We start from the raw sequence: 12,690 nt of genomic DNA, 5'->3' as shown, positions 1-12,690 counted from the left end.
TTTCACAAAAGAAATGCCTGAAGAGCTTCAGGCTTATGCAGAAACTGGTTTGAACTAAAATATAAGCCGGCATTCAAAACACGTAATTAAAATCAAAGCATACCTGGGGACTGTTCTTAAGATCTCAAGTGTTAATGAGCCATACCTATGATAAAATCATTATAAGGTTTTAAGTAAAATAACTACACATATAACAGGTAACAGGAAGCTACTTTAGAGAATCCATGCATGGCTTATACCAAAACTGAGAAGTATTTATGCTCCTACCTCAAATAGCCATGAAACACTTGATAGAGTTGACATAAGCGATTTAGCTAATCCAGAGTTACAGGAAAAAAAAGGGTTTAACAATATTTTAAACTACTATCAGCTAAAAGTATAGATTTTAGATTGGGTAATACCTGAGAGCTAACTCTGAAGAACAACCTCAGACAAAGCAGGGGTCAGGCCAGCCCACTACATCTCATAGTTTCATTAAACCTTGTATCCTGGCTCACTCCTCAGACCTCCTTTGAGGATTTTGCAAGTTCCAAACCACCTGACTACAGATAAAAGGAAAGGAAGGAATGGCTGAAACAACAGCGTGAGAAAGGAAACTCAGGATAATAATGTCTAAGATACTTACTTTAAGGTAGGCAAGAAGCTTTCCTTATACTTTAAATAACAGTATATATTCCATAGAAACACTCATAAAAATTTAATCCAACTAATGTTTTATACTTGTCCTGTCCTTTGAAAGGTAGTTTTCAGGGTCTACAAACTTGGCTCTAGCTTACAGAACTTACCATCTCTTATTCAAAAGCAGTATCTTTCAAGGACCTTAAAGGATTCTCGTCACACACAGAGATCACAAACATACACCTTATACAGATACAGTTTAAGGTCTGTTGGAAAAAAATGACAAGCACACAAGTAAATTCATCCCCCCAAATTCTCATTCCACAGCATAGTCTAGCCTTAGGTATTTTGTATGCTCCATGGCAAAAGTTCTAGTGGTTGGGGGCCAGCCTGAGTCAGCTGACTAGACACGCAGAGAGAGTACTCCAAGAGAGAGAAAAAGCTGCACACTGCCCTCTCCACACGTATGTTATATACTTACTGGTTAGCCTCAGAGGGACTAGGTAATCCTAGTTTCTATAGGTAACAATAAACAGATCAAAGAATCTCCAGGCCCAGGAGTAACGCTGGAACACTGTGCAAATGGAACCAAGATCTGCATACTTCTGCTCTGAGAACAGCCTTCAAAGAATGCCACTGACAAAGGCCTTATGGTTGTTGTTCCAGCTTAGCCACTTTTTGGCTAATGTACCAAAAGGGCAAAGGGGAAAATGAACCCCTCACAGCCATTTGGAATTATCTCTTATCAATCACTTTACAATAATCACTATGTGTTACTATTATTTCACAAGGTGCTGAGGGAGGAGAAAATAAGCCACTGTATCAAAATAATATAAAGACTTTCTGAAAATCAATACATCCTACCAACCAAAACTGTAATATATTCTTTTAAAAAAAGGTCAGTAAAAATTCCAGCCCAACTCTAACAAACACTGAAAATTAAATGCAAAACAATAAGTAATTCATGGCATACAGGGATAATAAACTGTATAGGTTGGTCAATTTTTAAATGCTAAACATTAAAAATAAAATTTCATCATCACTTATCATGAGTAACTCTTCATCATGGGGATTGAAGGGCAAAAGGTAGAACATAAATCCAAAGTCACCTCCATTAATTCAGTGGTAAGGGGGAGAAAGGTGGAAGGGAAATGCGTCAGACAGACTAACTAGGTTATAAACTCAATTTTGTTCCTTTTTCAAAGCTTTGTGATTTTTGAGTAAATGGGGATAATTCCACTTGCTTAGCGTTCCAATGAATTTAAAAAGATATACAAAATATATATCCCTGTGGCTCATTACTACTGTTCAGAGTAGAAGGAAAAGAAAGGATGTACAAAGGCTCGACACTGAAGGTAAAACTAATTTAGTACATAGATAAGATCTAAAACAGATTCAATTTCATTTTCTGGTCACTCATTTGTTTAACCGATAGTTCCAACCCTCCCTATCCCTGCACCATTATTTTGGGGAATCATGTCAAGGAACTTAGATGTATAATCAAATATTTTTTAAAGGCCTATCACTTCTTGAATTTACAAAGCTCTCCATGTAAAATTTAGAAACAGATTTAATTTTTCCCTCTAGACTTATGTCACATAACTAAAGTTAGAGGCATAAATGTTACATTTTCATCTGACTCCTTTCAAAGTCAAGTGACAAAAGAGCTGAATATTAACATTATTAGTCACAATTAAAAAACTAAAAATGCAAATGTACTGAGGGATATAAGAAATCTGAATTTAGAGGTTTTTAATTGGCAAAGTGTTGGGTATTTTGAAATTAAAATGGTCTCAGCTAGCTACTTAAAAAGACAACTGTCATGAAAATCATAAAGGAATCATGGAAATAATGTTTCAAATGAGTTAGAAAACCAAGAAATAAGTTTCCATTCCCTCTTCATCCCCTCCCATCTTCTAACTACTTTCTAGAGGAGAGCAAAAAATGCTTTGCCTTTCTTTGTACCAGAGCAGAATACTGGTATTTCCTAAAGAATACATACCAGTCAGTGGGCATGGAGAGCTACATTCATGGCACAGTCACTGACTCATTTCCCATCCCTCTTCTCTCTAAACCTTCTCTGAGGTTAAGCCCCCCAGTGAATCTCTAACCACTTACAAAGACACCAGCAGACCTCATCCTTGAAACAGAAAGACTGAACTTAGGTATCTGTAAGGGAAAAATGTATGATGCCATGCTTTAGGCATTAAAGTCTTTCTTCCCCTCACCAACTTTCTCAAGAACTGCCAAAATTTATTAGCTCTAGACTCCAATTAATTCTGTTACTGATTGCTTTGCAATCCTAAGTCACTCATTTCTCTTTGGTAAATTAGCCTGTCAATCTAAACAAAAACAGAAACAAAACCAAAAAAGTATGTAGGCAGTACAAGGTAGGCAGGACCCTGATAAAAATCTGACCTCTTTCTAATCTGTATTAGAATGGGACAGTAGGAAATAGCATGTAAAAGGGAAAACTGTATGAATGACCCAATAATATAATTAAAAAGATATGCTTTTTTTCCTGACTAGATGTAAATTAACTGTATCTCTTTAGAACAAAAAGGAAACCAACTGTTAGTTATCTGGGAAAATGTAGAACCCAAAAAGTGACTTCCCAAAGATAGCAGCTGGTTTATTATTTTTATTGTTTTCAACACAGTACATATTTACTTAGCACTTATAATTTACAAAGCATTATTCTTTACAGAGTGGAGAATGTAAGGTGAATTAGAACTACCCCTAATGCCGAAAAAGAAATACTTAGTTGGTATTTATAGTCTTGATCTTAGAGGTTTTAGATCCTCTGCTGACGGCTCAAAATTGCATATTTACTGGGTAAATTGTGTAGTCTTCCATATTAAAGATGGACATGCAGAATTATTCCACTCGAAGGATATTAGGGACGTGACTTTTTGGTGAGTACTGAAGTATACATATTCCCAATTCCCCAGAATGTGCTTACAGTGACACTTTGCAGCTATTACAGAAACCTTTTTCCCCCTTTTACTTTTTTCCACTCTACAGATTCCATCTGAGGAAACCAAAGCCTAAAAAGCATTGAGAGGCCCCACTAAAAGGAACTCACAAACCTAAAAAAGACTAAGAACTACTACACTGTAGAAAGTTTGCTACACTCAACTTTGAGTACCTGGAGGTATCCAATATGTAGACCCACTATTTCACAAGGTACCTGACAAAAAGGAAAAAACTGCCTATCAATAGATATGAAGTACTGAAAAAATCAAGAATAAACCAAAACGAGAGCTCTAGACTGCTCATCTACTAAAATTAATAATTTCTTTTAGGATAGGGAAAATCAGAAAAACCAATCAACAAAGAAAGAGAATAATTGTAAGATTTGCTTTTTTTTTTTTTTACAAACCTTTCCTGCTGCCTGTCGATCACTTTTAAACAGCACAGTCTCCTCATTAACCGGAGGTAGGTTAGTCATAGATTCAATTATTACTGAAAAATGAAACAAAGGAGATTATTTCAAGATTTAATCATAAGATCATATAAAATTTGAGTGGAAATTTTTAACATAATTTAAAATGGAATTTAAGGTGAGATAATACACCTCAGTAACTATTCCTCTTTAAACAACAGTCTATTTATTATCAAGTGGCACATGGAAATAGATTTACGTATCTTTAATAGAAAAAGCTACAACTCTAAGAAACAGAAACTAAAAATTTTTACAGGAAGTTGGTATCAATCACTAAAAAGCCAAAATTTAAGTCATGTACATTTTCCCAAGCAATTTTCACCCAAGAAAGTAAGATCACATTTAGTCACAAACCCTTGTTTTAGGAAAAATTAGTCTTCTTTCTCACTCTAGAAATTCTTTTCTACAAAGCACTGAGTACTTACTGATCTATGAAAAAGCTAAAGATTTCCCAAAAGCATCTTCCTCTGAAGAGATGAAGAATGATAGAACTCATGGTAATTTGCCTCAAAATGCAACAGAATCATCCCACTAGTCTATTATAACCTCCAATTCCTATAAAGGCCACATATGAGAAAACAACCAAGCTACCATAGCAAATAGAGAAGACAAACAATAGGTTTAGAAAATTAGAGCAACAAAAGCAAGAATACTTGCCACATTACACAGATAATGCCATGTCCACTTGAGAAATAAAATGTTAGTTTAGGTTATTAAAATTCATTTTAAAAATTTCAACTATATCCAATTAATTACAATAGTTAGTGCTTCTAAATTCTGAACATACATGTGCAGTAACAGATCACAGGTCAACATCTTTTGAGTTAGGTATGTTTCTGGGATAAAGATGATGAGTAAGGATTGATAATGATAGTGAGCACTAACAAAGCATTCATTTTCAATCATTTCTCTTCCATAATCCCATTCCCAAGGATCAAATTACATGAAAATAAAAGATCACCTAATCCAATTCCCTCATTTTATAGAAAGATGAGAAAACAGGGCTTAACACAGTAACATTATCACATGGCCAATTCCAGACCAAGTCATCATCAGAACCTAGAATAACCTAGATCCCTAGTTCCAATGCTCTTCCTTTAGCAACACAACTACTAACTGTCCTTCCACAGTCTTAAAACCATTTTTTTTTTATTATTCTAGGAGGCATCTGCATACACCTCAACCTAAAGTCTGTACCATACATTGATAAAAATTTCCAAGGCTATCAACAGTCAAAGTATCTACTAGTACAAGATCTTAACTTCATGAAATCTCTCTACTTCTACCTAAGTGGATAATATCTAACTAGCTTCTTGTATTTTCCAAATTAAATAAGAGAAGAGCAAAAAAAAAACAAGCCAACAGAACTTGGAGAACAACTACAGAGTACCAAGCCAAATCCTCTCTTATTCTCCTAGGGTTCTTACTTGAACTCACATATTTTTTGCATTGTATATTAATACTTATTATATTTCCCCTTTTGTAATTTGGTCCAAATCATACTATTTTAGAGTCTCAAAACAGGGTAGCATGTGCTGATTTTCAGTCAATCTTTATTCCCAGAAGCTTGAGAATTTTGTTAGTCTAATAGGGTATGCTAGTCAAAACTATCTTTAAAAAGCATTATCCTATGCATATTGTATGGTTCACATTTTTTTCTTGATAAACATGACATTTTTTCTACATACATGAAGTCTAATAAATGCTCAACTCACACTATCTAATCAAATGATTACTTAACTTATTTATGCATATTATTAAATGCCATAAGAGAACTCAAATATCATTAAATACCAGTAAATGTAATGATGCAAGACTCACATGAAGAGTTTAAATAATAACGATTTCTGTTTTAAAAAAAAAAGTTTCAGGGGCACCTGGGTGGCTCAGTGGGTTGAAGCCTCTGCCTTCGGCTCAGGTCATGATCCCAGGGTCCTGGGATAGAGCCCCGCATCGGGCTCTCTGCTCAGCGGGGAGCCTGCTTCCCTTCCTCTCTCTCTGCCTGCCTACTTGTGATCTCTGTCTGTCAAATAAATAAATTAATTAATTTAAAAAAAAAGTTTCACTTTAATCAGAATTTTGATTAATAAATGGCAAAAGCACAAAATTATGTAAGTATAAACTTTGTAAAATATTGGTATGGACACTGTTAGAAAAAGGTCAAAATCCAATTTCTACCACTGATCAGAAGGGCAAGTGAGTCAGGTTTTTCTGTGTCCCTTAAATCCTGTAAACTAAGGGGGCTGATGGATAATCTAGGTCTTTTATCCAGTTCAAATATCCTTTGACTTTGTCAACTCTGAGTTCTACTTTCAGATGGATCTTACTATGAGAGCTAATGGTAGTTACATGAACTTCAAGGCCTTCAGTATACCTACTTCAAAACCTGGGGCTAAAGAAACCTATAATATCTAGTTCTCTTATAACCAACAGCTTTATATTTCATGACATTAAATCACAGAACTTTCTAATTTACATGTTTCTAAAATAAAATCAAAGGCAGTAGGTAGAACAATGTTCCTCCCACCAGAAGACACCCACACCCTAATCCCTGAAACTATAAATATGTTACCTTACATTAAAAAAAAAAAAGGATTCTGCAGATGTTAATAAGGTTAAGGACCTTGAGCCGTGGGAGATTATCCTGGATTATGCATGCAGGCCCAAATTAAGGAGTCCTTAAAAGCAGATATCTTTCCAGGCTTTGGTCAGGGAGAGATGTGATAAAGGGAGAAGGGCCACAGAGAAGGTGTATTACTGGCTTTGAAGATGAAGGAAGGGGGCCACCAGTCAAGGAATACAGGCATCTTCTAGAAGGTGAAAGGGACAAGAAAATGAATTCTCCCCTAGAGGCTTCAGAAAGGAACTCAGCACTGATTTTAGCTCAGTGATACCCACATCAGACTTCTGGCCTACAGAACTATAAAACAATAAATTTGTGTTGTTTAAGCCACTAAGTAGCAACTTAATAGCAATAAATAACAAATATACCAAATCAAAGAGAACTCTGGAGAAATGTCAGTAAAAGTAGACTTTGAATTTTAAAAAAGACACTGCATTTATGAGTTACATATATAAGTAAAAAATAACTGCATCTATTCAAACTAAATGACTATAAAATGAAGTATTATTACATATGTCACAGAAAATGCATTAGTCATAAAACCTTTGATTTAATGAATGCATATCTGGATAGAAGTAATTTTATTCATAAAATTATTTACATACCTAATTGCTCAATAATACTTGAAACCATCCCAAGGGGCTTTAATTCAATATCTTCAGGCAGAATAATAGTGAGTTCTTCAACAGAAGGTAGCTCCTATAATATAAAAAAAGCATTGATCTTCCTCTCCAGCTTCAACAACTAAAAAAAATAGGACATCATTTCCATTTAAAGACTAAACATTTCTGAAGATGTAACATTAAGCACTTATACCATCTCTTTGATGTTATCCCTTTTAGTGTCTGACAGTATTTCTTCCACCTCCAGTATCTCCCCACGTGAGTGACGCATCTATACTTTAATCCAGCTAGACTAAGAACATGGACAAAAGTACCTAGATTTTTCCAATCATACTTGAATGAGACAAAAAAAATCAAAAAAGTTATTATTGTTAAGGAATCCGAAGTAAACAAACAAACAAAAAAAGACATTTCACTAAGTGATTCCCAGAGAAATAGTTCTATCGGTCACTACAATTTCTCCACAGAAGAAGCGTTCTCTCTCTTAGCTATCTTAATTTGGTTAATTAACTTGATGGGGATTAAGTAGTTGAAAAGAGAAAGAGCAATCTTTTCTGGGGCTGTGTGAAAAAGAGTAAATGTCTGGTTTCTTCAGGAAAAAATCTAGAGTTCCTGGGAAACAAAACACAGACTCCACCTGGAAAAGCTGTGAAGTGTCGCCTAGTATCTTCTATGTTAAAAACTAAATTCCTTTACATTTAAAAATTCCTCTTTTCTGACCCAACTACTAACTATACCTCAGTTCCCATAGAAACTAGATGTTGAAGTAGAGATTAAGTTGAAGAGATACCTAAGAATAAAACTGACCTTAGGCTTTAAGCTAAACAAATGGAACTTTCTATTTTTGACCTCTGCCAAAAGACCACAATTAACTTTTAGAAGAAGCTCTTCCTTAAGAAGGCTTGAAAGTGTGAAGATCCTATTACTGGCATGTTGGGAGCTAGTCTGGGAAGAGAAAGATAACTTTTGAAGGAATGTTGAAAAAGATGGGTAAAGCTGAAACAATAGTTTATTACAGATGAATGGATCATGGGTAATCATTTTCCTCTTCAGGGACTCAAACAAGGTTTTTAACAAACCATGTAACCAGAGTTAAAGTATAACTTGCTTCTGGGAGATGCTATTTTCTGATCAAGAATTACCTACAAACAACATACTAATGGTCTCAACCAACTCCACGGAGAAGACTTAACTTTTGCACGGTTAGTTTGGATGGTGTTGGAGGAAATGATTATATTTTATATGTCAGAATTTTTCTGAGTACTTTTAGGGAGAGGACAACCATTTGTCATTTTTGCATATTAAACATGGATAATTTTTTCTTGGCAAGACCATGGTTTGAAAATGGCCCATGTGTGTATTAGCACAGACAAGGGAGTACAGTTGTTAGAACTGGTGAAGAACACGTGACATGGAACAGCCTTGTTAAGAAGTTCTTAGCAAAAGAAAATGAGGCGGATAGAGACCCCTGGGCCTCAGCTCCTTCCTGTCCACTGCTCTCCATTGCTCCTGCTGAGGTGGAAGAAAAGACCAAATGGTCGACCGCTTGGTTAAGAAAAGAAAACAAGTTCCCAGGGATGACTTAGCACTCTCCTCTGACTCTTCCATGGAGATTATACTTCCGCATAAAGGGGGCCAATGGCCCTGAGAAACCCCGAAAAAAGTCCTGTTACCATCCCCCATCACCCGTAACCATAAAAACTCACCTCTAACCTGCCGGGTGCTTAGTATTTGGGGAACGATCCCACTGAGCCCACCAGTGAAAATAAAGCTGTGTTCTCCCAGATTTCCCTGTGCCGCTTGAGTTTCCCCAACAAAACTCCACTTTCAGTTAAATACAAGAATAGAGAACTCTAATGTTGGGAGACTGCAGACAGGACAGCTTTCATGACACTTTAGAGAACAAATCACACTGCCTCCTGTTTCTGGGAGAGGTAGCTCTCAGAAGTAGCGAATGGCATTTTCTAACGCAAAAGTATAGTAATAAAATCTGAAATCTCCCCCACTAACCAACCAAATCACAGTCAAATCCAGAGCAAAAACTTCTTGTACTTTTGGACTGTGAATAAGTTCACTGGTTAAATAGTCAGGATCATGTACACAGAACAAAGGAAAAGGAAGTCTCCAAAGAGAAGGTGTCATTAGATCTTTTGGGAAACCTCTAAACTGAAGAGGAGGGTAAACCAAATACCATTAATACGTAGAACACAAAATCAATGTTACTCTCAAATAAATAAATGCTACTTGGCCACAGAATGAAAAGCTCCTGTTCTATATTTTCTATCAAGAGGAATGAAGGTCCATGCAATATAATTATGTTTTGGCATAGATCTAAACCCTGATACTGTTTGGGTTTTTTTTTTTTTTTAAAGATTTTATTTATTTGACAGAGAGAGAGAGAGAGAGATCACAAGTAGGCAGAGAGACAGGCAGAGAGAGAGAGGAAGCAGGCTCCCCGCTGAGCAGAGAGGGACTCGATCCCAGAACCCTGAGATCATGACCTGAGCCGAAGGCAGAGGCTTAACCCACTGAGCCACCCAGGCACCCCCTGTTTGGGTTTTTTTTAAGATTTTATTTATTTATTTTGACAGAGAGAGAAATCACAAGTAGGCAGAGAGGCAGGCAAAGAGAGGAGGAGGCAGGCAAAGAGAGGAGGAAGCAGGCTCCCTGCTGAGCAGAGAGCCCGGTGCAGGACTCGATCCCAGGATCCTGAGATCATGACCTGAGCCAAAGGCAGAGGCTTAACACACTGAGCCACCCAGGCACCCCAACCCTGATACTGTTTGGATTTAACATTAAAATATAAAATACATGCTCCTGATTTTTAAAAAGGGGAAAAAATCAGTAGTACAGAAGGACTCAGAGTAATAAGCAAAAATTCCCCTATCTTATTAGTTTCAACCTCCCAACATTCCAGGGGAATGTTGAACAAGAAAACCAAAACTTACAGTTTTCTGTAAGTCAGGCATCACACTGACAGACTTTAAAATATATTAGAAAAAGATGTGGAAATGGAAAAGATGGTGGAGGATTTGGGGGACTCTATTTCAACCGGTCCCCTTAATTTAGATAGATATCTACCAAACCATTCTGAATACCCACGAAACAATACCTCTCCACAGAGAGCTGTCAAGTTTATCTTTCAAATATATTTACCATGCAGATATAAACTTTACATTTCTTTTTTCTTTTTTTAAAGATTTTATTTATTTATTTGAGAGAGAGAGACCTAGCAAGAGAGGGAACACAAGCGGGGGAGCTGCAGAGGGAGAGAGAGAGAGAGAGAGAGAGAAGCAGGCTCCCTGCTGAGCAGGGAGCCCAACACAGGGCTTAATTCCAGGACCCTAGGATCATGACCCAAGCCAAAGGCAGACGCTAAACGACTGAGCCAGCCAGGCACCCCTAAACTTTACATTTCTAATGGTAAAATGTTTTATTTATATTCACATTATAATGCAAGCTACCATTTTCACTTATATTTTGTATATCTTTCTACACCAAAACATAAACATCTAACTTTTTAACCTTTCTTACAGTATACCACTATATAGACTGTTAACACCAGTCATCTGATAAAACATCTGCCTCTTTTTAATTTTTATCATTACACACAATGATAAAAAGAACTATCCTTCACGTACATCTTCATGTAACTTCTGTGATAAATCCCTGTAAGTGGAACTACTAGGTCCAAAGATAAAAACATTCTTAACTTTGACAGATACTGACAAGTTTCTTTTCAAAAATGTTGTCAATTGGGACGCCTGAGTGGCTCAGTTGGTTAAGCAGCTGCCTTCGGCTCAGGTCATGATCCCAGCGTCCTGGGATCAAGTCCCACATCGGGCTCCTTGCTTGGCAGGGAGCCTGCTTCTCCCTCTGCCTCTGCCTGCCACTCTGTCTGCCTGTGCTCGCTCGCTCTCCTCTCTCTCTGACAAATAAATAAAATCTTTGAAAAAAAAAAAATGTTGTCAATTAATAATGCCACAAATGAGAGATTGTCTCACATTCTCGCCATCACTGAGAAGCAAACTGTAAACCTTTGCCAGTGTGACAGGTCTATGATACAAAACAGCATCTTGCTTTTATTTTAATTTCTTTATTAATCATGAAGACTATGCAGCCTTGCATGTTTCCTGGCTATCCAAATGTGTTTATAAATTGTTTGTATATTTTATATATTTTTCTTTAAGAGGGCTTATCCTTCTATTAATATTTTATAAGGGAACTTTGGGTTAAAGAACATTTGACCTTTATCAAATATGAAGAAAATATCCACTCCCTTTCCTCCCAGAATGGTTTTTAGTATTTAAGTTGCTTAATGAACGTCAGCATTTTTTTATATAGCATATATTTTTTTAAAGATTTTATTTATCTGACAGACAGAGATCACAAGCAGGCAGAGAGGCAGGCAGAGAGAGAGAGAGGAGGAAGCAGGCTCCCTGCGGAGCAGAGAGCCCGATGTGGGGCTCGATCCCAGGACCCTGGGATCATGACCTGAGCCGAAGGCAGAGGCTTTAACCCACTGAGCCACCCAGGCGCCCCTATAGCATATTTTTATATAGTCAAATATATCAAGCTTTTTTTTTTTTTTGGCTTTTGAGACATATGTCACAGAGAGAAAGACCTTCACTATTCCAAAGTCACTTTTTGAATTCACTCTATTTTCATTGCTTCTCCAATTTCATTTTTAATATTTGCATATTTGGACCATTCGTAATTTTATTCTTGTATAAAAGCAAGACACAGATGGGCTTTATCTTTATCCATATTACTGGCCAATTACTCCCACATTACAGAATAATCCATCTTTTCCCCTAATGATAAGAAAAATAAACTTTAACACATACTAAATGTACTTATGTATTTGGGTTTTTTACTGAAATCTCCTTTCATTTCTACTAATCTATTTCAGTGTCAGTACTAAACTCTTTCAACAACTGTGCCTTTCATTACATGTTTAATATTTGGGAATAAGGCTAGTTCCTCTATGCATTCCGTCCATATTTTTCCCCATGGAATTTTTCTAACTATTCTCATGTTTACTTCACTAGACAAACTTTAAAATCATTTTGTCATATATTAGTCTTGTTAGTATTGATTAAAATTACACTTAATTAGATTGTCTTAGGTCCTAAATAATCCTTAGGTTTATTTGAAGCCATCTCATACCTTATTTGCTATAATTTTGTAATTATTTAATATCTTTTATTGCTATTATAAATGCATCCTTTATACGGTATCATTTGAACACAAGAAAGCATCATGCTGAAACTTGTATCTAGTGATCTTCTTGTGTAATTCCAAAAAAAATAAGTCCTCCTCTTCTTTTTCAATATTATATTTTTGACTTTTCAAATTGTATTGACTGGTATGTCCACAAT

The 12,690-nt window shown here is 36.2% G+C and overlaps 1 protein-coding gene across 1 annotated transcript in view; it reads right to left on the bottom strand.

The window, feature by feature from the left end:
* NAF1 (nuclear assembly factor 1 ribonucleoprotein) overlaps window positions 1–12,690 on the bottom strand; it is a 43,234-nt gene that overhangs the window by 14,453 nt on the left and 16,091 nt on the right. The window contains exons 3-4 of the mRNA XM_047717765.1: window positions 7,292–7,385; window positions 4,001–4,083 (exon numbers count right to left, since the gene is read on the bottom strand). Of these exons, the coding sequence (XP_047573721.1) occupies window positions 4,001–4,083; window positions 7,292–7,385 (177 nt within the window). The remainder of the gene's footprint in view (window positions 1–4,000; window positions 4,084–7,291; window positions 7,386–12,690) is intronic.

The sequence above is a fragment of the Lutra lutra genome, chromosome 2 (assembly GCF_902655055.1).
Source record: "Lutra lutra chromosome 2, mLutLut1.2, whole genome shotgun sequence".
NCBI lineage: Eukaryota > Metazoa > Chordata > Mammalia > Carnivora > Mustelidae > Lutra > Lutra lutra.
Note: the sequence above shows the minus strand (reverse complement) of the source record. Positions and strands in the feature narration are given on the sequence as shown.